Genomic DNA, 26,842 nt, shown 5'->3' with positions numbered 1-26,842 from the left:
TCCTGTGGGCAATGTCACGGAAGGCATTAGGAGAATATGGTGGATAGCAAAAATACTGGTGCAATCAATAGTTAGATTATATATCTGTAAAACACTAGGAGTCAGATCCACTGTGGCCACTCTACACCCAGGGCAAGGGCTAGAGCCATGTAAAGAAGTCCTAAAAAGCCCCATATCTAGCTATGAAAGGATTGCCCCAGCACAGGCACTGCAAAAGGTAGCCATAGTGGGTGTATTGGGGCAGGGGTTAGGGCAACAGAGGCTTATGGAGGGTAAGGCCCCAGCATGCCACACTGCAGAGATCCCAGGCAGCACTGTGGCACATAGCACAGCCCAGAGAGGCTGCTGTAACTTAGGGGCTAAGTTACACTGAGGCCTCTCCAGCCCCCAGAAGCCATGGTCTGGGAGACCACAAAGATGGCTTTAAAAGACTACAGTTTCCCATCCAATTCCCTCCGCCTGGGTGGCAAATCTCATCCTATGTACTTATATTACTGTGGGTTGCCTCAGCACGAACTCAATACTTTGGAATATACTAGTATTAACAGTCAGGTTCCCAACTTTGCTGAACTTGCATTCAAAGATATGTTACCTCAAATCTACCACAAAAGCTGCTTAACTGAAGGTCAATACACAGAGTTCTAGTACAGCCCTCATGCAGCTGCTTCTCAAGCCTATAAACTGAGATATTGGCTGCAGCCTACAGAGCACATTCTCAGGGTGTAAAAACTGCTGGGTCCACACAACTGTGGATCCTTCAGCCTGTCCTGACACCACTCCCTTTAAAGACAGCCTTGTGGGGCCATCAGAGAGCCTCTGGAGCACGCAGAATGGATACAGCGACTAGCCTGTGTGAATGCTCCGTCAGTAGCTTCTCTTTTAAAATGTCTACCATGAGGCTTAAGAAACACCAAATTCACCCAGAAGTCCATATGCAAACTACGAACTGGGGTGAATTTCACTCCCAATGAACAGTTATTCCCTCTTCATTCAGAAGTGCACATTTCTGTAAGCTAGGTGTCATCTATTAAGCAGATGTGTCCTATTGCTTCAATAGGACAATCAATGTGTTTTAATATGGCTGGCCAGTAGAAAACTGAGCCAAACTATGTGTTTTAATTTTTAGTTCTACATTTTTTAAATTAATTGCTTTTACTCCCTTTTCCCCCTTTATATACACTATCTACACTATTTGTGTCTGGTTTATTTTACATTGTGCTTTTATCATAAAACATGTTCTGAATTAGCAGTTTCTTTTCTAAATGGTAAAAAAAACCATCTGGGGAGTATCACTGAGTTTCTAATGCACTTTTATACCAGAATTATTGTTAATAAAACACTGGAAAAGGTGGCAGTAGGCAAACCGACCCTTTTTATTTATCATTCATCTGTGATTCCTAAAGACCTTCACATTTGTATTCTAAAACAGAACACATTTTTCCCAAATGACACAAAGTCTGGAAGGCATGCTGTGTTATAAATTAGACACCTATAGGACCTTTACATGATTTCTGCTTTTTCTTTAAGTCTTTCTCATAAATACAGTTGCATTAAATATTTCATTTTAGAGTCTGCCAACAAGCATATTTTTTCCAAGTCACATGAAATATAAAACATGTATTTCAATACCTCTCAAAGGAAACAGCATTTATAAATCCTGCCAATACTTAAAAACAATGTGATATTTCCTGTATGTTAACTGACCTGTTCTGCAAAGAGACACACCCAACCTCCAAATTTGTTCTCTTACTGTTAAACAAAATGCATCCATGATAAAAATTTACTTGGAACAATAATATTTTACATTTGTTCCTGGCTAAGTTCTGGACGTAAGGTCTGAGGAAGTTAGGTGTCTCATCCTCACAGGCCAAGTAGAATTTGTCCAAGCAACATATGCCACCTATTTAATATGCACTACTTTGTCCAAATATTCCCCTACTGGCTGTACCACTAAACCTGGAGAAAACCATAACAGAGAGTGGAATTATTTCAGTGACAAAGGAAATAGGACCACAAGTGCTTTACATCTACTCAACCAGATGAGAAAGCCAGGTAAAAACTGAACTTTCCATATTTGGTGCTCAGACAGGTTACTCAGATGTTCATCCTGCCAAGGGTTTGGCCGGGGAATCATTCCTAGTGGTGATCACACACTAGATAACTAGTTTGGATTTGTCAAGTCCAGTTAAAAGCAAAACAGAGTGAAAGAACAATATTCCATTTGTTTAGGGATGCCCTACTCCATCTCTTCTAGGTCATGTGCTTGCCTTACCAGCTCCCAGGCCTCTGCCAGTGGCTCAGAACTAAGGGACATATTTTCAGTGTTCACTGTTGCATTTTAGAAATCAGGTACTTCAATAACCAGGTCCATAACACAGAACCATGTGGATTGCAATGAAACGGGCAAGAATCAGGTCAATTTCACTCTGTGTAGCTTAGGAAAACTATGATCAGGGTCCCATATTTCAGAGCACAAGGACACCAAAATCCAGGGCATTTATTGCATCACCATGAAACACCTTTCATTCCCAATCCCTCACCTTCCCACACATAAATGCATGACTGTCTCACAATTGATAACACCCACTGACAACATTCATCAGTTATTCACAGTGGTTTTTAAAGTTAAGGAATTGTTGTTGCTATACTCTCCAGACAACCCTGCTCTACTTGCTGGACCTCTAAAATTGCCCAGCTTGCCAGCCTACATTTCTGGGTTTTCTGTCCCCTGCCTGCAAACTGAATACCAGACTTAGATTCTTGGCTCTTCTTCCTAGCTCCATGCAGCAGTTAAAGGTATATGCACTGTAATTTAATTAACTCCTCATGGGACACTAGAGATCAGTGGAAGTGACAGACAGGTGCTGACAAGACAGGGAGACAAAACTAAATGTCAGGTGTTGGCTGCAACAAAATGGCAAATTTCACTGCAAAAATATTGATTCTGTTGCACCTTGGAAGAATGAAATTCCATGGCCACAGAACAGCAAAAGTCCAAGGGGCCTCCCTGTGATTGAGGGAGTGCCAAAGAGCTATTATTTCAGACTGTCTTCACACTGTGGGTGGCATCACTGCAATAGTTTACAGTCTGCTCAGATTTTCCGTGTTCCCTTTGCAACAACGACGACTAAAAACAACTGTTCTTTTAAAATGAAAACAAATCCCGGAGCACAATTCTACAGCAAGGGGAGAATTCCATGGCAAGTTCTGCAGTTTCAGAATACACAATTGCCTGGCTATGATTAACAGCAAATACAGGCACCGGAGTTATTCCCTTAGACAGCCAACCCACAAACAAAGAAGGGTGAGAGCAGAGTAGCATCCCTCCCTCCTAGAAAGATGGAAAGGTAGACCAGCACCATAAAATTCCCATCACAGTACCCAGGAGACTGGAGTAGCGACAGAGGCTCCACACCCTCATAAAAGCCAGGGAAATTTGGAGTGGGAAGGAGAAAATCTTCTCTCCTTTCCAACAGCCAGATACTTTTACAAAGGCAGGGAGAATGGCTTCAAATTAAAGACATGAGATGAACAAGAAAGAGGAAACCCCCTGCAGACCCTAGAGTCAGCATTCTGGTAGGAATCCCAATATCCCACCTTCAACACCCCCGCCGTCCCCCCAGTATACTGGGCTAGATGGACCTTTGGTCTGACCTAGTATGGCTGTTCTTATGTAAGAAGAGTTAGACAGGGAGAGATTAAATTGTTTAAGTCAGAAAAGAAGTTCAGGAGAGGGAGATTTTAGAGGCAGAAGAAAGAAGACAACAGAGAATGCCAAAGATAACAGGCGAAGGGAGAGAGTAGAAAACAAGAAACACACAAAGATGACAATTTGGAAAAATATACACCATGGACTACTATTGGAAAAAAGGAGAAAAAGAGGATGAAATAAAAAAAGAGGAAGTTTGGAAAAGAGACACAGTAGAGGTCAAACATTTTTAAAACTGCTCTGAATCTAATTTTAATCCTGTAAAAATACCAAATACTGACTAATGTATGCTCATCTCTCCAAATGATCTGGAGGCAGATCTTGCACACTTTACTTTTTATTAAAACATTGAGCAATGTGAAAAAAGTTTTTTCAAAGTTAATTCGGAGCAGTTGTGACATTGCAATCCATAATGTTTTATGGAAATATGCTTATGAGTGTGAATATAATTTAACTGGAATATGCTTTATGCAAAAGGTCTCTTGTAAGGTATCATTACAAAGCTTATGATCTACTGAGTGTGTTTATCCTATTTGCTTGCATGTATTATATCTATGTCTGAAGTTAGGAAAATAAGATATAAACTTGTATTACTGATGTAAATCCATTAAGTGGAAGTCATGAAGGGTGCTTCAGAATCAATGACCTGTAAATGACCTCTGTTTACTTGCAAACCTTCCTGGGTAGTGTGGGCCAGCCTTGGAAGAATGGGAGCTGGAGTCTCACAGGACATGTGAACATGTCACCTGATGCTGGAATCCATCTTAAACCTGGTGCTTTTCCATTTAGAAGGAGGGGTGAGGACCCAGGGAGACTAAAGATTCCCCCCTTGTGCCAAAGCTATAAAAGGGGGTGGAACAGAACAAAGGGGGCTGCAGTCATGAGAAATCCCCTAGTTACCATTGAGCTGGAACTAACAAGGACTGTACCAGGGAAAGGATTGGGTCCAGACTAGGAAGGAGTCTAGTCTGTGAAAGAAGCTTATTGGAACATCTCTGAGGGAGAGATTTACCTGTATTCAGTTTCTTAATGTATTAGGCTTAGACTTGCGTGTCTTTGCTTTATTTTCCTTGGTGACTTACTTTGTTCTGTCTGTTATTACGTGAAACCACTTAAATCCTACTTTTTATACTTAATAAAATTACTTTTGTTTATTAATTAACCCAGAATAAGTGATTAATACCTGGGGGAGCAAACAGCTGTGCATATCTCTCTAACAAGGTTATAGAGGGCGGACAATTTATGAGTTTACCCTGTATAAGCTTTATACAGAGTAAAATGGATTTATTTGGGGTTTGGATCCCATTGGGAACTGGGTGTCTGGGTGCTGGAGATAGCGTGTCTGGCTCAACAGGGCAGGGTTCTGGAGTCCCAAGCAGGCAGGGAAAATGAGCTCAGAGGCTATTCCAGCACGTCAGGTGACAGTCCCAAGGGGGTCTCTGTGACCAAACCTGTCACAGAAGTTTTATCTCCTACAGCAACAATTTCAATTAAAAAGTTAGCACAACTATGACTGGACACATACAGAAAAAAACCACCTGCAACCATTACTCTAATTGTTTAAATGTAGGAGGTTTAGTTTCCTGGTCCCTTGACAGATGAATCTGCTTGCCTCCCCAACTGGCTTGTTGTTTAACTTGATAGTTTGTTGGTTTTCAGTTAATACACCACCACCACTATAGGAATTTGCTTTTTAAATATAAAAAATAAAATTTAAAAGCTGACATAAGTGCCAATGAAGTTATTTAAAGCCACAGTTTGTGCGTGTCAACAGTTTCAGCTTTAAAAGTCAGTTTCTGTCTTTGTTGGAGTTTGCACCCCCATGAATATTAATATTTCTTCACCCATCCCCAACAATGGCAGCACACCTTGTGTTAAAAAGCTATCAGTCAAATGTTGCAGTTTGCACTGAGGCAAAACTGCCACTGATTTCAAAGCTAATGAATCTGCAGCTTCAAGCACGTTTTATGTTTTCTGTTTTCTGTAATGAAGAAAGGCACAACTATTTAAATAAGTCTAATATACAAAAGAGGTAAAATAAATCTTAACAGATTCTCTTCAACCTACAATATGCATCCATAAAGAAGTGGTTAATTTAAATGTATAAAGACATAAACATACAAACTAATTCACTTAATAAAAGAGTTATATTACTAATACAAAAAATTATGTCAATTGCTAATGAAATGGAAAAAGGAAATCTGTTGTTCAGAGAGATTTACAACAATCTTCAAGAGCTGTATGGATATAATTTAAAATGCAGTTCCGTAAACTAGACTGTTTCCGACATACAGAATTATGCCAGATATCAGTTAGCTTGCAAAAGTCATTTTCCAAAAGTTAAATATCCCAAATGGGAGGATCTCATCAGCAGTGGCTTTTCCTCTTGGTGATTTTCATGCCAAAAGGGGAACAGATTCAGTTTTATACTGACTCATCAACAAGGCAGCTGCAGCCCACTGAATTGCTTTGGTTTTCTGGCATGATAATGACAACCTCAAAATAACAATTAGGTACCCAACAACAGTAACTAAACTTTCAGTTGTTTGCCATAGAAGCTATATTTTACCTTTGTGCAAGCCTCCACTGATTGATTATCAGTGTGAGTTCTACTGTAAATTAAGGATACTAATGTAGCCTGTAAGTTTATATTTATGGTCCAGGAGACAAAGTAAGGAATTTGCCCCCTCTGTAGAAGGTGTAAGACACCCTGGGATAGATGGTAAAAAAGCAAACAAGTGTATTAATATCTGAAAGTGGTAAACAGTGGTAAGACGATTGTATACAGGAAATTTGCTGGGAATGGGATACTCTATAGACCAGTGATTCTCAACCTGGGCTCCGGGGCCCCGTAGGGGGCCACAAGCAGGTTTGAGGGAGGCCATCAAGCAGGGCCAGCATTAAACTCCCTGGGGCCCAGGCAGAAAGCTGAAAGCCCACCGCACGGGGCTGAAGTCCAGGGCCCGGAGGCCCACCACCCAGGGCTGCAGCCAAAGCCTGAGCAATGTAGTTTAGCAGGGGCGCCTCTGGCACACAGCCCCAAGCAACTACCCTGCTTGCTACCCTTTAACGCTGGCCTTGGCTTTTATATGCAGAAAACCAGTTACTGTGGCACAGGTCGGCCGGGGAGTTTTTATAGCATGTTGGAGAGTGGGGGGGTGGACTCAAAAAGAAAAAGGTTGAGAGCCCCTGCTATATACTATACCTATAATATTTCTGAAATTTATAGATTCACAGATAAGGCCAGAAGGATCCACTGAGATCATCTAGTCCCGCGGTTCTCAACCCATGGCCCAATTAACACACAGCTACGGCCCAACTGTGTGCTAAAGACCGCCGGGCTGCACGGTGGGGACTGGGTTCCTGGCTGCCCTGCACAGCGGGGTCCAGGCTGCCCAGCCCGGTGGGGGTCTAGGATTGGGCTGCTGGCTAAGCCGGCCCCACAGAGTCCAGGGCCGCCACCCAGCCCTACAGGATCTGGGATTGGGGCTACTCTTGTGCGTTTAGCCATGCAGCAGCCAAGCCATCAGGTGCAGCACTGCCAAGTTCGGGTGCAAAGGAGTGCTGTGGTTCCGAAACAGTAGATCCATCCAGAGTGGCAGTCGCAGTGGGGTGGCCACAGAGAGGTCCAGCAGCATGCCGAACCAGCATTGATGAGGCCAAACCGGGGTTATTAGGACAACCTTCGCCTTGTCCTGTCTGACCTTCACAAGGAACTTATGGATTAATGGCACCCTTGGGAAGGCGTACATTAGAGCCCACAACTATGGGAGCAAAAAGGCGTCTGATAGGGAGCCCCATCAATCCCCCAAATCAAGAAGAATATGTAGCACTTTCTGTTCTGCCAAGAAGTGAACAAGTCCATCCAGGGAGTCCCCCACCTTCGGAAGATCACGCTGACCACCTCCGGTTGGAGAGATCACTCGTGGCGAAATGAGAAGGTCGTGCTGTGGCAATCTGCCACCATGTTCCTGGCTCCGGGGAAGTGTGCAGCCATGAGATGAATGGCATGCTGCACACAGAAATCTCAGACAGAGAGCTTCTTGACAAAGAGCTGACGACCGGACTCTGCCTTACCTGCTAATGTAAAACATTCTGGCCTTGTCCATCAGGACCTGCACCACCTTGCCCTTCAGGTAAGGCAGAAAAGCCTGGCAGGCCAAACGATTGTCTTGGGACCAACAGCCTTGAGTGCTGAGATTGCTCTGGTGGGCCCCCCAGCCAAGGTCCAAGGCACTGGAAACCACAATCAGCGACAGGGCCACAAAGGGTGATGGGGCTGAGTTCCTGGCTTCAATCTTCGGGTCTGTCCCAGGAAATGCAGTCCTCCATCCAGGATCTTCCCTTTGATGGGAGTGGGCTCTTCTTGGAGCAAATGGCTGCGAGGCTGCATGGACTCAAGGACACTCAAGCTACCCTCCACTCACTAGGTTTGCATACACTGCAATCAGTGAGGAGACAGTTCAGGCCACCCCCATCTTCTAGGCCTTAGCCTCCCCGTCAGGGCTCCTCTAAGAAAAGAGATGAAGTCATGGCATTCAGCTGTCACTGTTGCCCCCTACTTCCCGTTCACCTGTCCAGCTGAGCTCCTCAAAAGACCAAGGGGATCAGAGCACTAGTTTTGAGGGTGCGCTCAAGGATGGCGCCCAAGCATGCCTCAGGATCCAGCACCCTAGTCATTCCTCAGCCACCTTCCGGTCTGCTTGGTTGCGAGTAACCTCAAACTGCTGGGTGCTTGACATAATATCTCTGGGCAACACCCTGTAATTTTCGGCCTTCCCTCCTTTCCCAGTGTCCTCTTCAGGGACACTTCCCACGAGCAACTCCTCATTCAAGAAGTGGAAAACCACCTATGGCTGGAAGCGGAGGAGGTCCCTCGGGACATGAGGGGAAAAGGGTTCTACTCCTGCTATTTCTTAATTCAGAAATGAAAGGGGGCCGAAGACCCATTTTTGAAATGCTGCCAAATTGGCCACATCCCAGGCCATCCGGAGGGAGCTCCTCGCCACAGTGGTATCCTCCTCCAAAATGGTGGCAAACCTCTGGCCCAGGTCCTCAGGCAGGGAGTCTTTAAACTTGTTTAGGGAGTCCAACAAAATTAAAGTTGTATCTGCCCAGTGGGGCTTGATGGTTAGACACACTAAATTGAAGGCTGACCATCGAATAAACTTTCCTTCTGAAAAGGTCCAACCTCTTGCCATCTTTATTTTTGGGAGTGGAACTCGCCTGCTCCTTTCATTGGCCACAGAACCAGCGATCTCAGGGGCAGGTAGGTATACAAATATTCAAACCCTTTAGCAGGCACAAAATATTTCTTTTAGGCCCACTTGGAAGTTGGGGGGATAGAGGATGGGGTTTGCCAGAGGCCTTGGCTATCTTTAGAACCCCTTTGTGCACAGGATATGCGACCTGTGAGGGGGTTGATGACGTAAACACATTGAATAGGTTGTCCAATTGCTCCACCATTTCCTCCACCTCCAAGCCCAAATTCAAGGCCATCCTTCACAGCATTGCTTGGTGCTCCTTGAAGTCATCGGGTGAGCTAGCCCGCCCAGGCCCTGCAACTGCCTCATCTGGCAACAATTGTACCACTGGGGAAGAGGCTGGGACTGCCTTCTTTGCAGTGGACACCTGCTGCTCTCCCCCAGTGTCAGAGTCTGCTCCGCTCACCGATCCCGGTACCATGGTTGCTTCTCTGAAGCGGCAAGGGAAGACTGCTGCCAGGATCTGCATGGGGGAGGCATGATTATATTGTTATTTTGACAAATAAAATACGCAGAACTTTGAAATATTGTGTGCAGAATTTTAAGATTTATTGGCATAGAATTCCTCCAGGAGTATAGGGAGTGCAGCAGTCAAGTCTGAAGAACCTGGTGCACCTGTGGCAGCTGGACCGTCTTTAGATGATCAAAGCTCTACTGATGATGGGTCCAGACCAGCACTCAGACTGAATGAGCCAACGCCTATCCTCTTGCTTTCGTACCAAGGTGACTGATTGATCTTTCTTTTCACGTGCTTTACCTTCTAATCTGGGAGTCTTCACTGGAGCCAGTTCTTTAAGGTCAAAATATAACGTCCCACCCGACCTGAAGTGGCTTGTGGGGGTGGTGGTGGTGGTGGTGGGAACCATGTTTCTTATGGACAGTCCTCAAAGAGGATCTGTCCTTATGCCCATGAGAGTGCCCTCTAGTCTCATGGGGAGCTCTAGAAGAGTCTTGGGGCTTAGATGTTGGCACATACTTGGTGGGCGCTGTTGGTCAGTTGAGGCTGATGTATAGGGAGGTCTCCCTGACCCGGATCAGAGAGCGGCCTCATAGCCTTCTCCATCAGGTGCTTTCATAGGTGAAGCTCCCAGGCTTCTCGAGTTCTGGGTGGGAAGGAGCAACAGATACTGCACTTTGCAGAAATCTACATCTCACCTAGACAGTACAGGCATCATTGATGTTCAACACTAATGGAGAAGGAGCGAGGGCTGGAGACACAATTCTTCAATCCCAGTTAATATAATGACAACCTTTTCACTTGTGAGACTGTATTAAAGTCAATTATCATTCAAAATACTTCTTATGGGAGTCCTGATTCTAAACAAACTTTTGAAGGAAAATTAACTATAGATTATATTGTTCCCCGACTGTTTTTTACAGGTTAAATAATAACTTGAGCAGATCACATTTCAAAATGAGTACCTGTAACTACAATAGCAAGATCAAACACAGCCTTATACAACTGGAATTCTGCAGAACCACTCTTGGGTTCAATTAGACTGGAAGCAATAGCAATTTATGAACTTTTGAAAGAGCCTTTGAATTTGTATTGTGATGAGATAGATTCTGCTATACTGCTTGTATATTGCATTATGTAATATGCTTAATACTAAGCAAGCAAAAAAAAAGTTAAGATAAACAAGGTTCCCAAAATAGATAAGAGCAATGAGATAAAATTGGAACTATTGTATACACTTGTGGTAGTAAATAATTTACACAGACTAAAGATGAATGAATCAGTAACAACAAATCTGATACAAAATCTCAATCACTGCTATTGTAAGTAGTCCTAACAAAGATTGAATGGTGATATTTTCTGGGGGTGCAATACAGTGTCATATTTTTGTGGCAAATCATGAGATGGTTCTGACTAAATTCTTCAAAATAGTGGACCAGAAATCTTCAAATATAGCAACAGCTGCGATTTCAGCAAGTCTGTTCTTTCTTTTTAAAGAGAATCTGTATGTGAACAGTTAAAAGAATCAAGCAGCATAAAGGCAGGAAATAAAGTCAACCCAAAGCAACCATTGGTCTATCTAGTCCAGCAAGTTGCTACCAAGAGTGGCATTTAATTTGGAAGCTCTCTAATAATTGCACCTACTTAATATTTCAATGTAGAAGGAAAACAGATCTTTTGATCAGCAGATCTCTGAAATTCTTTAGACAGACATTCATTGAAACACATGAGCTAGCTTTCTATCCTACTTTAGCTGATTTATACTTCATCTCTCTGCATTCTCTCTGGGTGATTTTGTCTGCAAGAAACTTCAGCCATCTTTATCTTCATTCTTCCATTTGGTACATAGTGTGTTAATTTACTTTTACCAGTTATATTTGCTGCTAATCAATTTTACATTTACCAAGAACAAGGTTTTTAAAAAGTGAAAAACTAGAAGGATTAAGTGACAGTAGTTCTATAGTGATGCTTCATCTTCCAAGTTTTACATTCAAGTCCTGCTTGAACCATAAATTGTTTAGTACTATACATCACATAGAAGTGAAACCCACTTTGTTTAAATGGATGCTTCACAATACAACTGCTAAAAATATCACAATTAGTAGTTCTCTGATAAAGAAAAACTTAAGGCATGTTTCCAAGTCATATTCTAATACACTGACAATCATATGATGTAGTTCATACATAGTCAAGCCTCACTAGAGTAGGCCGTCTAGGCCTTCCTATTCAATATTCACCCAAAATATAAACAAAAAAATGACAAAATTCAATAGATCATTTTGCATTGCATACTGAGGACAGTTATCTTTTAAAGATGTTAAAATTATATATTACATATAAAAAATGGTCTTGCCATTGTGTCTACGAAGACTGACCTTTTTGATTCTCCCAGTTTTCTTTGATTCCCCACTGGGCTTACTCTTTTCATTAAAACCTTCACAAGAGCCATCTGTAGCCTCACATACTGAAGTTTTATTTTCAATACCTAAAAACCAAGTGCATTACAAGTTTAGAACCTAGCAGGGAAAGCAAGGTGCAATCTGGTAAAAAAAAAAATTTCTAAAAAAAGGTTTTGGAAAGCTTTTCACCCAAGTACCACCAAATAGGATTGAAATCTTTTCAAAATATAATTTGCATATTAACATTTGTCATGTTTACTTTTCTATTTCACTCGAACTATGACAGTGCATTTACCATCCTATGTCTCTGGTTTAGCCTCTCAATTTCTAGGCTCATGCACAGTGGTACAATGATACAGTATCTGGATTTTCAAAACACACAAAGGCATTTTTATTTAGAAAAGTATTCAGAATTTCTTTGTATCCACACAAAACCTAAATTTGGGGATTATAAAGCACAGATGTTTGAATTTTCCCTTATATGTCAATGTACATTAGCCTATTTAAAATAAATTGGCGGTCTCAGACCTATTTTCAAATCATACCCCCAAACGCAATTGGCACCTTGTCATCAGGAAGAGGACTAAATGGGCATGGAGCCTAGCTACTACTCTAAATATGGCCCTCCAGAAGAAGACAGCACATTGATAGGGAGGCTGCCAAAAGGAACCATGCACTGTCATTGCCTGTGCTGTATCTGTTCTGTGATTTAATAACTTTCAGTCTCCAGGGCTGTCAAAACCACTTTTGAGAAGATAATTTGCCTGATTAAGATATTTACTCTTTGATCAATCTTTTCATAAATGCAGGTTTAATTACTGAAGATTTAACTAGGTCATTATTGCCAATTTAATTTTCTAGAGTCTAGTCTAGGCCATTGCACAATTTTTCATTTCAAAATGTTAATGTCTTGTTAAAGAAAGTTTAGTGCCCCAGGTATTCGAAATTCAACTCCCCCAAAATAAGCTGATTTTCTATTTGTTTTAGGGGATAAAATACAAAAGTGTACTAAATCAATATTCATGAATATAACTGCATTTAAAACTTGACCAAGCAAAATGAATCGTACAAATGATTTTTTTTTAAAAAATCTTCATTAGTAAAATCTAAAACTTTCAAATTCTCTATCAAGCATTTTAAAAAATGACTTCTTAAAAGGACAAAAATATGGCAAGTAATTTAAGAACAAAAAGAGTGTCATTTATCCATTATTAGTGTTTAAATTTTTTCAGTTTTAATCTAGTTAAGTGTTCTACCATTTCTTCTATTTAATGTCTGTGCCTTACTATTTTAATTTTATCATCTAAGTTATGAGTAAGTTTCACTTGGTTTTAGAGTGTCACATTCTGGTTCTCATAGAACAGAAAAAAGCTGATAAATTTTAATTCCAGCACTGCAGAGTAATATTTACATAATGAAATTTCTCACTAATTCATGAAGGCATATACCTTAATATTACATTTCAGGTAAAATCCTTTCATATGGAAAAGCTAAAATTGGGATTTAATTTAAATTAAAGTGTCCTTTTAAATGCAGAGTAGCATTACATAGCTTTAGCATTATTGGTTTATTATATATATATTTTATTTGAATTACATTTGTGCCTATGGGCCCCAATCATAGACCAGGATTCAGGCAAGGAACAAGGTCAGCTCCCAGGCTGCGGCACTGGACAGCAGAGCATGGGGAGGAGGTGACCAGCCCTCTGTGAAGAAAGTAGTAGTTCGGGACTATTTAGAAAAGCTGGACGAGCACAAGTCCATGGGGCCGGATGCGCTGCATCTGAGAGTGCTAAAGGAGTTGGCGGATATGATTGCAAAGCCATTGGCCATTATCTTTGAAAACTCATGGCGATCAGGGGAATTCCCGGACGACTGGAAAAAGGCTAATGTAGTGCCCATCTTTAAAAAAGGGAAGGAGGAGGATCCGGGGAACTACAGGCCAGTCAGCCTCACCTCACTCCCTGGAAAAATCATGGAGCAGGTCCTCAAGGAATCAATTCTGAAGCACTTAGAGGAGAGGAATGTGATCAGGAAGAGTCAGCATGGATTCACCAAGGGAAAGTCATGCCTGACTAATCTAACTGCCTTCTATGACGAGATAACTGGCTCTGTGGATGAGGGGAAAGCAGTGGACGTGTTGTTCCTTGACTTTAGCAAAGCTTTTGACACGGTTTCCCACAGTATTCTTGCCAGCAAGTTATAGAAGTATGGGCTGGATGAATGGACGATAAGGTGCATAGAAACCTGGCTAGATTGTCGGGCTCAACGGGTAGTGATCAATGGCTCCATATCTAGTTGGCAGCCGGTATCAAGTGGAGTGCCCCAAAAGTCGGTCCTCGGGCCGGTTTTGTTCAGTATCTTCATTAATGATCTGGAGGATGGTGTGGATTGCACCCTCAGCAAGTTTGCAGATGACACTCCACTGGGAGGAGAGGTAGATACACTGGAGGGTAGGGATAGGATACAGAGGGCCCTAGACAAATAAGAGGATTGGGCCAAAAGAAATCTGATGAGGTTCAACAAGGACAAGTGCAGAATCCTGCATTTAGGACGGAAGAATCCCATACACCGCTACAGACTAGGGACCGAATGGCTAGGCAGCAGTTCTGCAGAAAAGGACCTTGGGGTTACAGTGGACGAGAAGCTGGATATGAGTCAACAGTGTGCCCTTGTTGCCAAGAAGGCCAATGGCATAAGTAGGGGCATTTCCAGCAGATTGAGAGACGTGATCGTTCCCCTGTATTTGACATTGGTGAGGCCTCATCTGGAGTATTGTGTCCAGTTTTGGGCCCCACACTACAAGAATGATGTGGAAAAATTGGAAAGAGTCCAGTGGAGGGCAACAAAAATGATTAGGGAACTGGAACACATGACTTATGAGGAGAGGCTGAGGGAACTAGGATTGTTTAGTCTGCAGAAGAGAAGAATGAGGGGGGATTTGATAGCTGCTTTCAACTACCTGAAAGGGGGTTCCAAAGAGGATGGATCTAGACCGTTCTCAGTGGTAGCTGATGACAGAACAAGGAGTAATGGTCTCAAGTTGCAGTGGGGGAGGTTTAGGTTGGATATTAGGAAAAACTTTTTCATTAGGAGGGTGGTGAAATACTGGAATGCGTTATCTAGGGAGGTGTTGGAATCTCCTTCCTTAGATATTTTTAAGATCAGGCTTGACAAAGCCCTGGCTGGGATAAGCAAGGGGTTGGACTAGATGACCTCCTGAGGTCCCTTCCAACCCTGATATTCATGATTCTATGTATAGAAAACTATAAAACTAGTGCTGCTGATTAGTTGCACTTAACTCACACGATTAACTCAAAAAAAATCACCATTTAAAAAATTAATCGCGATTAATCGCCCTGTGAAACAATAGAATACCGATTGAAATTTATTAAATATTTGTGGATGTTTTTCTACATTTTCAAATGTATGGATTTCTATTACAACACAAAAAGAAAAGGAGTACTAGTGGCACCTTAGAGACTAACCAATTTATTAGTCTCTAAGGTGCCACTAGTACTCCTTTTCTTTTTGCAAATACAGACTAACACGTTTGCTACTCTGAAACCTACTACAACACAGAACACAAAGTGTACAGTTCTCACTTATTAATTTTTTATTAAAAATATTTGGACTGTAAAATGATAAACAGAAGAAACAGTATTTTTCAATTCACCTCATATAAGTACTGTAGTGAAATCTCTTTATTGTGAAAGTGTAATTTACAAATGTAAATTTTGTTTGTTACATAACTGCACTCAAAAACAAAACAATGTAAAACTTTAGAGCCTACAAAAGTCCACTCAGTCCTACTTCTTGTTCAGCCACTCGCGAAGACAAACAAGCTTGTTTACATTTACAGGAGATACTGCTGCCTGCTTTTTATTTACGTCACTTGAGAATGAGAACAGGCATGTGCATGGCACTTTTGTAGCCGGCGTTGCAAGGTATTTACGTGCCAGATATGCTAAACATTCGTACGCCCCTTCATGCTTCGGCCACCATTCCAGGGGACATGCATCCATGCCGACAATGCGCGTTAAAAAAAAATAGTGCAATAAAATTTGTGACTGAACTCCTTGAGGGGAGAATTGTATGTCTCCTGTTCTGTTTTACCCGCACAATACCATATATTTCCTGTTATAGCCGTCTCGGATGATGACCCAGTACATATTGTTCATTTTAAGAACATTTTCACAGCAGATTTGACAAAATACAAAGAAGGTACCAATGTGAGATTTCTAAAAATAGCTACAGCACTCAAGCCAAGGTTTAAGAATCTGAAGTGCCTTCCAAAATCTGAGAGGGATGGGGTGTGGAGCATGCTTTCAGAAGTCTTAAAAGAGTAACACTACGATGAGGAAACTACAGAACCCAAACCACCAAAAAAAAAAAAAAAAGAAAAATCAACCTGCTGGTGGCATCTGACTCAGATGATGAAAATGAACATATGTCAGTCTGTTCTACTTTGGATCGTTACCAAGCAAAACTCGTCATCAACATGGACGCATGTCCTCTGGAATGGTAGCCAAAGCATGAAGGAACATATGAATCATTAGCGCACCTGGCATGTAAATATCTTGTGATACCGGCTACAACAGTGCCATGCAATCTCCTGTTCTCACTTTCAGGTGACACTGTAAACAAAAAGCGGGCAACATTATCTCCTGCAAATTGTAACCAAACATTTGTCTGAGCAATTAGCTGAAGTAGGACTGAGTGGACTTGTAGGCTCTAAAGTTTTACATTGTTTTATTTTTGAATACAGGCTTTTTTGTACATAATTCTACATATGTAAATTCAACTTTCATGATAAAGAGATTGCACTACAATATGTGTATTAGATGAACTGAAAAATACTATTTCTTTTGTTTTTTACTGTGAAAATATTTGTAATAAGAATATAAAGTGAGCAGTGTACATTTTGTATTCTGTGTTGTAATTGAAATCAATAGATTTGAAAATGTAGAAAACATCAAAAATATTGAAATAAATGGTATTCTATAATTGTTTAATCGCGTGATTAATTTTTTTGAGAGATTAATAGCGATTAATTTTTAATTGCTTGACAAGCCTATATAAAATATTTATTTACAAGTAGAAGATTAAAAACCTTAAGAAATATAATATGTAGCTGTGGGACTGGGTATCTCTACCTCGCACTGGCCCACCTGGGATTGACAACACATTGTGGGCTGAAGAGGCCATGCCCCTTGCCCCTCCTGGGCATGCTCTAGCTGGAAGCAGGATATAAAAGGTAGCAGCCCTGCCCAGGCTGGACTGACTGAGGACAAGTGTGGACGTATGCTGCAGGCTCCTGCCAGAGAACTGCTGGAGCTCCAGACTGCCAAGGCTGAAGACACGGCATCTGAGCTGGAACTCCCCTCAGCTAGAGAGGAACAGAGCGACAGGAGGTCACTACCTCCAAAGGACCTGATGGAGCCAGAATCAAGGGTAGGAGGCAGCCCAGGGAATACGAAGATTGAAATGGGAAACAAGCCTGACTGGGTTTCATAAGGTCCTGGGTCAGGATCTGGTGGGGTAGGGTGAGCCGGGAGCCCCCTATCCTGCCCCACATTTACCGCTGGGTGCAGGCACGTGTAGGGTGGACATGACTGCCCAAGGGCAGCTCCAAGGACTCTGGGCACTAAGCCACACTGCCCTGGGAGCAATGGTGGCCCTATGGACTCTAGCCACTAGGCCAAGCTGCCCTAAAGACAGAGAACACCCTAGTTACTCTTGCCATTTGAGCCATAGCTACTCTTAAATTGTCTGCCTCAACCTGACACCCCGTGACAAGCTGTAATATAACCACACACACGCACACCCAGCCTTAAAGTGTCTGTGTCTTTACAGAGGTGGAAAAATGAAGTAAAGAAATTAAGGCTAGTATTTTCAAATTTGTATGTCTCAAATATCAGCAGTGCTGAACACCCAGGATGAAAGCCTGGCCCAACTGAAATCTGTGGCAAAACTCCTGTTGACTTCAAGACAGTCCCCTCACCCGCCCCCAGAGCTCCCATCACACCCCCCTCACCCGCCCCCAGAGCTCCCATCCAAAAAAATGGGACTAAAGTTGCCCATTGTCACCACAAGCAAATAGCAGCGATGAAGAGATTTCAGGACTCCTGATTCTTCAGCCTTGTGCTCCATCCACAAGACTATAGGGGACCAGAGCAAATTACAGTTTTTGCCACATAAGAGAATGTATCGTTTCTATATTCACTATAAAGCATCTTAAAAAAAAAAAATCACTCAAGTCCCAAGTTTTAATTCAGAAAGACTAAAAAGAATATGAAAGAATCCTATGTTCAAGTGTCATCTGAACAATTGAAGAATGTTTAATCTTTCTTAAAATCTATTAATGTTCCATTCCTTGCCTCACCTATCATTTATTGCTGGGGTTTTTAGGTAAGTAGCTATAGGAATTAAATAGATCATTCTAGACCACAGTACAACACCAAATTATCTAATCCCTATCAAAAAATAAATCACAACCAGACTGATGGAAATTGTATTACTATAAAATGTATAGTTTAATTAAGTAAGTTTTACATAATTCGATAATTAGCAAATCCATTAGGCTTCCCTTATCTCATGGTATATTAATGGTCACTGAAAATAGTGTATACTGCTGCATCTCCATTAACTCTTATTCACAGATGAGGAAACCACCGATTCTCTCCCTTGTGTTCAGTGCAAATGTCACTGATCACAAAGCACTGTAAGATGTTAACCGTAGCTTTTCTTATTCCTACACAGCTCAGGAAGAGACACAGACAACAGTGGGAACAGCGCCTTATAAAAGTGAACTGCTTGGGAAATTGTGCACAGTTTGCAAAGTCAGATCAGGGGACCTGAATTGTCAGACCCCAGATTTCACTTGCCTGTGCACTCACATCTATGGCCACAAATGGTTTGCACATAAAAATTTTATCAACTGCTCACACAAGTCTTGATGGTGGAAAACAACATGCTCAGGCAAAGGCAGAATTGAGGATCCATTGCAAATAAGTATTCTCTCATTGAAGTCAATGGGAATTTTGCCAATAACCAAAGGAAAGAGAAATATTTCAAATCTTTTTTTCCTCCAAGTTTCAAACTCTAGCATAAGTGTATCCAGAGCAAAAAAAATTTTTTTTCAAGGGACAAATCTTTTATGCAGAAAGGAGATCAGTTCTGTCATCATGGATATTGGATTACTTTTTGTCTACATGTTTCAGGAGAAAGGTCAAAGATTTATTTTATCAGAGATTTTTTTCAGCATTTTAAAAAACACAGCAGTTTCCTCTCTGCTAGCTCTAATTAACATTTGCATGTAACACTTTCAAACAATTACCTGGAACATAGGAACAAAAATAAAAGTTAACAAATTTTTTACTATTTCAACAAAAAGTAACAAATAAATTCTCTTGCATTAGAAGGGAATTCACAATCAATCCAAAATAAAAATGAAGGCTTTATTTACAAGCCACCAATATTTAATAACCACGCTGATTCAGTCTGAAAATTCACCACATTAACTACTCTAAAAGTTTAAGTGGGACTTGTGTTTCACATAACTTTATATTTACACAAATTCAAATCTTATTCTTTTTATTATTGCTCCTTCCCTTTCAAATGATTTTAAACAAGGGCTCCCCAAACTCAGGCTCTATTTGATCCTGCAGTGAAGTCACAAGGCTGAACATGTGACATCAGAAGCACCAACAAAGAAAACAGTAACAATTGTAAATGTCAGATAACATCATTTGATCAAGCAGAACTTGAGTAATGAAAGTTCTTAACCAAAAAACAGATTTTCAAACAGCAGCAGGAGGCAGAAAAATATAAAGGCTCAGTAAATTGATTGTATTTTCAAGTTTGCCAAAGTTTGAAAGTTCTTCTTTGGGAATTAAAGCAGAGTGCCCCCAAAGACATGCTCATTTTTGTATCTGGAGCTAGAATTTATAAGTTAATCAAAGCAATTGATGTAGATATCTAACTTTAAAACCACACAATTGGAAGAAGCACCTTTGATGTCCTTATGCTTATCTTGTAAAAAGAACAAAGGAAAGGTATTAATTTGATGACCATTTTCTAAGTTTGGGTACCTGGCACAAAAAATAGATCTCCATAATCATTTAGGTTTAAACTTGCGACAAAAGCTATTTTTTTTAAGCTATACAATTGTGGGGTACTTCAGACCTAAAAATATTGGTACTTATTTTATTAATTAAGCCAAACCAGTAGCCTGAGGTGTAGAGATACCATACATACAGCTATATTTAAGGTTCTCTGTCAACTTGGGCTTTTTTTCCATGATTCATAATCAGCTATGTTTGCTGTGCACTAAAACTTTGCATGAAGTTTTTAATAATAAAATTTAGACATTCTAGCACTCTTTTACAAAAGTCTAACTAAATTTACAAAATGAAATTAACCTTATATGAAAAAGTTTTCCCATATTCAAAAGTCAAAAATATCAAATTTTAAAAATAGTGTACCCACAACAGGCAGTAATTTTTTGCAGGGAAATTCCTATGGTATTGTATCATACTAGTATATTCTAATACCAGAATGATTCTAGTAGTTTTTAAACCAGCTTAAATGATTATCCAATAATAAAAAAAATCTGATGACTTAAAAATTAAGCTTGCAACATACTGAAAAACAAATTCTAAGTTGAATCCATTCATCCATATCTCTTGGACTCACTCCTTCACTTCCATCCACACCGATGGCATGAGTTACTGGAATGCAAGTTTTCAACTTATATTTTTACGGGCATCTCCCCCTGCTGATTTTTACCACAATTTTATTTAAAGGGAGTTTTTCCACTGGTGGATTGAAAGGTATATACACTCCAAATTAAATACTATATAATATGGACAATTTGTAAAATCACAGTATAATTAACCATGATAATACCGTTTCTTAGGATACACAAGAAAAATAGCACAGGGTTTTTATAGTGTGCCAAATACCAGGAAAAAGAAGTTCACATACTTGGACTGCATTTTTTGAGCAGGATTTCCTTCTTTTCTCCTGTTGACTTTTCTGTATTTGCAGAGTCTGGAAAAGTAAGTGGGTGTTCTTTTGGCTTCACTGCACCCATTTTGTCACTTTTTAAAGAATCTGATGTCATCAATACAGTATTTTCTTCTGGTAGTCTAGTTTCTGAAAGCCATTGTTTTCCCTCAACATGGTAGTCCATTTCAGAATTTAGTTGCACAAGCATTTTTAATGCATCATCATGCTGCATCTTTGAATTTTCACTTGAATGGAGCAACTTACCAGTAGCTTGAGGGCAGCTATTCACGCTAGTTCTGCAGGTTATTTTCTGAACATTTTGATGCAGTTGATTCAGAGGGCTAGAACCCAGGGCTTCTGCAGTCTCAGTGTTTACTCCACCTGACATGCAGTTTAAGGTCACATTTACTGTACTTTCTGAAAATTCAGTTAGCTTGCAGTCACTCTCTGTTGAAACACCACTTGTCTCAACAGTTCTTTTCCTTTTATTGGAAAGAGCAATGCACTGTTTATCTGACCCTTCAAACAATCTATCCTGTTTGTGGCTTAAAAAGTCTCTTTTGCAACTCACTTCAGGAGCACTTGGCGAATTCTGCTGAACTTGCAAAGGGAAGTGTCTTACATGCATTTCACTTTTCTTCAAATTAGAAGGTGAAAAAAAGTCTTCATATGAAGCTTCCTCTATGTCTGATGACTTGTTACGTGTGGTCATTGCTAGAAGAAACTCATTTTCAGACTCTCTCTTACATAACGCCAATGTGGTCAATTTCATATTATATTTTTCTCTTTTTGGTTTTCCCCTTATTTTGTATCGGAGACTACAATCCCTTGTGTCAACAGGAATATTTATGTCACCCAAATGCATATTAATAGAATCTTCATTGCTCACTAATGAATCAGACTGATTACCTGTGGTAACTGCAGCAGCTTCCAATTGGACAATTTTTTGGGAAAGAGTGATGTGACTCAAGTCTTTTTCCTGGAGAAAAGAACTTTTGGTTGAAACCAATGCAGAAGTCAGAGTATCTTCACCACACTGATTTAGGTCAGGGGAGACTTTAGATTTTCTCCTTTTAGCAAACAGTTTATCTTCTAGAGGGCGTTGCAAAATTAGTTTTTTGCTTAAATGTTTTCTGTTAGATGATTTTGGAGTTAAATTCCCTTGGTCACTGCTTGAAAACAGAGAATGCTCTGATGCAGGTGTTGAAACGTAAATATCACTTTCAGCTGATGCTGGTTTCTGATTTTTGTATTTACAGTTTCCCCAAATGTCATCAAAACTCAAGTTTAAAGAATCACTGATGTGTTCTTCTGCAAGACATTAACAACAGCAGTATAAACACTAACAAAATGGAACAGTAGAAAAGTTAGTGAAGTATGTGGGAAGTTACTAAAATAATTGTCCGAAGATTTAGCCACTTAACATTCACACAGCTAAGATTTTCACTTAAATATTGAAAAAATGCATTTCTGTACTTTTCCTCTTACAATATTCACTTTATAAAGTGTTTGGTGGAAGAATGTGATAATTTTAAAGAACCTTTTCAGAACTCTAGCAAACCAATGCTCAGATACAGACTAGAAGAGTTTTGATTATTCTAGAACAGCTCTGAGAAACCTGAGGTCCCTATATCAATACTTACTTTTTTGAAACACATACTCATTTATTGCAATAGTTATGTTTATAATGAAATGCTCTCCCACAAGAATTACAGTAAGTTTTATAGGTATTGCACAAGTCTATTAGCTGTCTTGATTTAAGTATGATATGGCTATTATCCTGATTAACTGAGTTGGAGGAGACGAGAGCTGAAACTTCACATAACATATCAGACACCTGAGACAGCAACTGAAAGTGAAATCCATATTTGTGCTTAACCGACATAAACAAAAGGGCACATACTAGATAAAAGAGAGGACTTCAGTTCATGTCTAAAATTAAGTGTGACGTTACACTTCCATATTCTTCATAGAAATATGTTATTGATATGTATATGGTATAATTAAGATATACTTTATGCAAGATGGGTCTTGTAAGATATCATTAGAAAGGTTATAATTTACTGAATATGTTTATCCAATTTGTATGCATGTATCATTTTTGTATCTGAAGCTGGGAATATTGACCATGTCTCTATATTTCAAATGTGCTACACTGAATGAGGCCAAACAATGTTAGTGGCTTTAAATGCACACAAGCAAAAGGATTACTCCAGCAACTGTGTGCAACAGAAACCCCTCAGAGATAGCTCTACACAAGGAGAACTGTTTGACCCAGGTCACAGCAAAAAAGCTTTCCAGCAAGTGGGGGGAAGGTATAAAAGAGGGACAAATGACAACATGGGGGTCCTGACTCTCCCGAAAATACCACACCTGAAAACACCTGAAGAACAAAAAGACTGAGCTGTGAGAAATGATGGTCCCAGGCCAAGATCTTTAGCCGGTGTATGGAAACCTGGGAAAGCCAAGGCAACTTGTGCTTTAAGAATCTGCTAGCCTGTTTATCACTCAGGGTGAGAATTCGCTAATTTGTATCTCACCTATCTAGTGTGTTAAACTCAGTTTTTGGCTTTTGTTTATTTACTACGGTAATCTGCTTTGTTCTGTTTGCTATCCCTTTAACCACTTAAAATCTACCTTTTGTAGTTAAACTTATTTTGTTTATTATTAAACCCAGATTATGTAATTTCTAACCGGAATGGGGAAGAAGTCATGCACATCTCTCTTCACAGCGAGAAAGAGGGCGGATTTTCATGAGCTTGCGCTGTGCAGATTTTTTTTTTTTTTACGGTGCAAGACTGTTTATCTCCCAAAAGGTGTGTGCACGTGAGTGCTGGGGGAGCCCTCTCACGCACAGCTGACTTCAGTCTGTGTCTGCAGCAGGGTGTGACCCTACATGTGTGTGCGCGCGCGCGCACACACACACACACACTGCAAGAGGCCAGAGAACCTAATTCAGCAAATCAGGAAGAGCGAACCCAGGCTGGTTGAGCAGAAGAGGCTCAGTGAAATCCCAGTACATGAGGTGGCATCCCAGAAGGGGGGGCGGGGCCAATCCACCACATTAAGTTAATTTGAGTTAAAAACAGCATCTGAAGCTTCTTCCTTAAACAATGAGGAAATTATTTGTATTATCACTTTAACCACTACCAAACTAAAAATCTACATACTGCAGCTCATTCTACTAAAGCATTTGAATTTTAAACATTTTCTAAAAGAGGTGCTGATGAAATTATTATTGCAGTTATGTAACTAAACAGAAATCTGAATTTTTCAGGGGATTATGGCAGTCTTTCTACACTATAATTAATCTCTCCTTTTTCTTTGCCACACTTTGTCAAAAGTGTGCTGGTTGTGGCTTTAGTGTTGCAACAGATTCCTGAAGGAACCTACAGTACAGACAAAAAGATGGTGATCATAGGCTACGGGGGAAAGAGAGAGGGCAGCTTCTTCTTTTATGGGAATATCAATACTGCTCTCCAGACACTGCTATGTTTATAACTGAAAGCAAAGCCACAGAAGGACATATCATGACAATAATCCAACACATGCTGTATTCGCAGGGGCAGATCCACTCTTACATACCTATAACCCTCTGCTTTCTTATTAATTATAGAATACCCACATGGTACATTAGTGACAGGCACAACATCTGCAAGAAGCATATGGTACAGCCTAGTGTCAGGAGTAAGACACTAGACAGGCAACTGAACTATCTACCATTATGACAATTCTTATGGCTATGCAGATCTTACTTTCTACTTTGATCAATTGCTACAACCTAAATCTAGTTCTTTGCTCTTGCCTCCAACATAGAAGCTGCATCAAATACAAAAAATAAGCATGAGGCCATAGTTACATGTGCCAGCAACAAGATTAATAGGCAGATGAGCATGAAAGAAAGCTGAGCAGCTCTCAGCAAGTCATCTCCTATACTGCACATCATACAAAGCAAGCATCTAGCTTCTTAAGCAGCAGCCCTGATTACGATACTGCCGCTGATTAACCTGTAACCATAAAACATGAGCAAGAAAATGTAAAAACATATTGTCATTTTATTACTGCAATAGATTGCTGCATACTTTGGTTTATATGGCCTTCAGTAAAATATTCCATATGTTCATTACAGTATGTGTGGAAGTTTTGTAAGAACATAAGAATGGCCACACTGGTCAGATCAATTGTTCATTTAGCCCAGTATCCTGTCTTCCAACAGTGGCCAGTGCCAGATGTTTCAGAGGGAATGAACAGAACAGGACAATTATTGAATGGTCCCCTGTCACAGTTCCAGCTTCTGGCAGTTGGAGGGTTGGAGACGCCCAGAGCATGGGCTTGCGTCCCTGACCATCTGGCTAATAGCCATTGATGGACCTATCCTTCTTGAACTTATCTATTTCCTTTTTGAACTGAATTATACCCTTCACAACATTCCTTGGCAACAAGCTCCACAGGTTGTGCATTGTGTAAAGAATTACTTCCTTATGTTTGTTTTAAACCTGATGCCTATTAATTTCACTGGCTGAACCCTGGTTATTGTATTACTGAGTAAATAACACGTTATTTTTTGTGTTATTTAGTAAATATCAGTTCCTTATTCACTTTCTCCGCACTATTCATGATTTCATAGACCTCTATCATATCCCCCCATAGTCGTCTTTTTCTAAATTGAACCATCCCAGTCTTTTTAATCTCTCCTATAAAAGCTGTTCGAGACCCGTAATCATTTTTGTTGCTCTTCTCTGTACTTTTTCAAATTATTACATATATTTTTGAGATGGGGTGACCAGAACTGCACATAATATTCAAGGTGTGGGCATACCATGGATTTACAGAGTGACATTATGATTTTCTTATTTTCTCTCCCTTTCCTAATTGTTCCTAACATTGTTAGCTCTTTTGACTGCCACTGCACATTGAGCAGATGTTTTCCAAGAACTATCCATGATAACTCCAAGATTTCCTTCTTGAGTGGTAACAGCTCATTCAAATCCCATCATTTTGTCTGTGTACTTGGGATTATTTTTTCAAACGTGCATTACTTTCCAGTTATCAACATTGTATTTGATCTCCCATGTTGTTGCCCAGTGACCTAGTATAGCGAGAGCTCTTTGTACCTCCCCACAGTCCTCTTTCTATTTAACTATCTTGAGTAATACTGTTATCTGCAAACGTTGTCACCTCACGATTCATCCACTTTTCCAGATCATTTGTGACTATGTTGAATAGCACTAGTCCTACTACAGATTGTTTTGTGACACTGAACCCCATATTCCTCACAGATACATTATTTTATATATATGTATATATATATAGATATATATATGATATGATACTGGCATAATTATGATGTATTTTATGCAAGATAGGTCATGTGAGGTTGTGACGAAGTGGGAATGTTCTTAATGTTTTCTCTGAATGCTGTGTGAGTGCCTCAGTTTCCCCTATGCAGTTCTTAAGTATCTAGGTGGTGGGATAACCTGGGTGATTGTTGCAGAGCCAGTGTGATGCTGTCTGCACAGAGAATGGCTGATGCCCTGTCTCCTGGCCACTGATGGCCTGGACCCCTCCTCTGCAAGGTGCCACTGAAGGTATTGGAGAACAAAGAGATCAGGTGGCCTCCTGGCCTGGAAAAGAGACAAAGGCTGGGGGAAGGGCTGGAGAGTTTCAGTTTGGAGCTGGCTGGGAAAATGGAGGGAGGCCCAGATGGGGAAATGGCCTCCCAACCCCACGAGATGGACCTGACTGAGGGGTCCTGTTCTCTGTACCTACAAGCTCTGTTTTAGACCATGTACACCTGTCTTCTCATAAACCTTCTGGCTGGCTAAGAGTCATGTCTGACTGCGGAATTGGGGTGCAGGGCCCTCTGGCTTCCCCAGTCGCCCCGCTGGTGCGGACTCACTGCAGGAAACACACTGTGCAAAGAGAGGATGCTAAATGCTCCAAGGTCAGTCTCAGGAAGGCCAAAGTTGTGTAAGCTTCTTGGCCTGGAGACAGTCTGCTCA

At 40.6% G+C, this 26,842-nt stretch overlaps 1 protein-coding gene across 1 annotated transcript in view; it reads right to left on the bottom strand.

Moving 5' to 3' along the window:
* Window positions 1–26,842, bottom strand: part of MCPH1 (microcephalin 1) — a 237,573-nt gene that overhangs the window by 177,172 nt on the left and 33,559 nt on the right. The window contains 2 exon segments of the mRNA XM_077811576.1: window positions 11,806–11,915; window positions 20,817–22,151. Coding sequence (XP_077667702.1) covers window positions 11,806–11,915; window positions 20,817–22,151 — 1,445 coding nt within the window.

This window comes from Eretmochelys imbricata, chromosome 3, assembly GCF_965152235.1.
Source record: "Eretmochelys imbricata isolate rEreImb1 chromosome 3, rEreImb1.hap1, whole genome shotgun sequence".
NCBI lineage: Eukaryota > Metazoa > Chordata > Testudines > Cheloniidae > Eretmochelys > Eretmochelys imbricata.
Note: the sequence above shows the minus strand (reverse complement) of the source record. Positions and strands in the feature narration are given on the sequence as shown.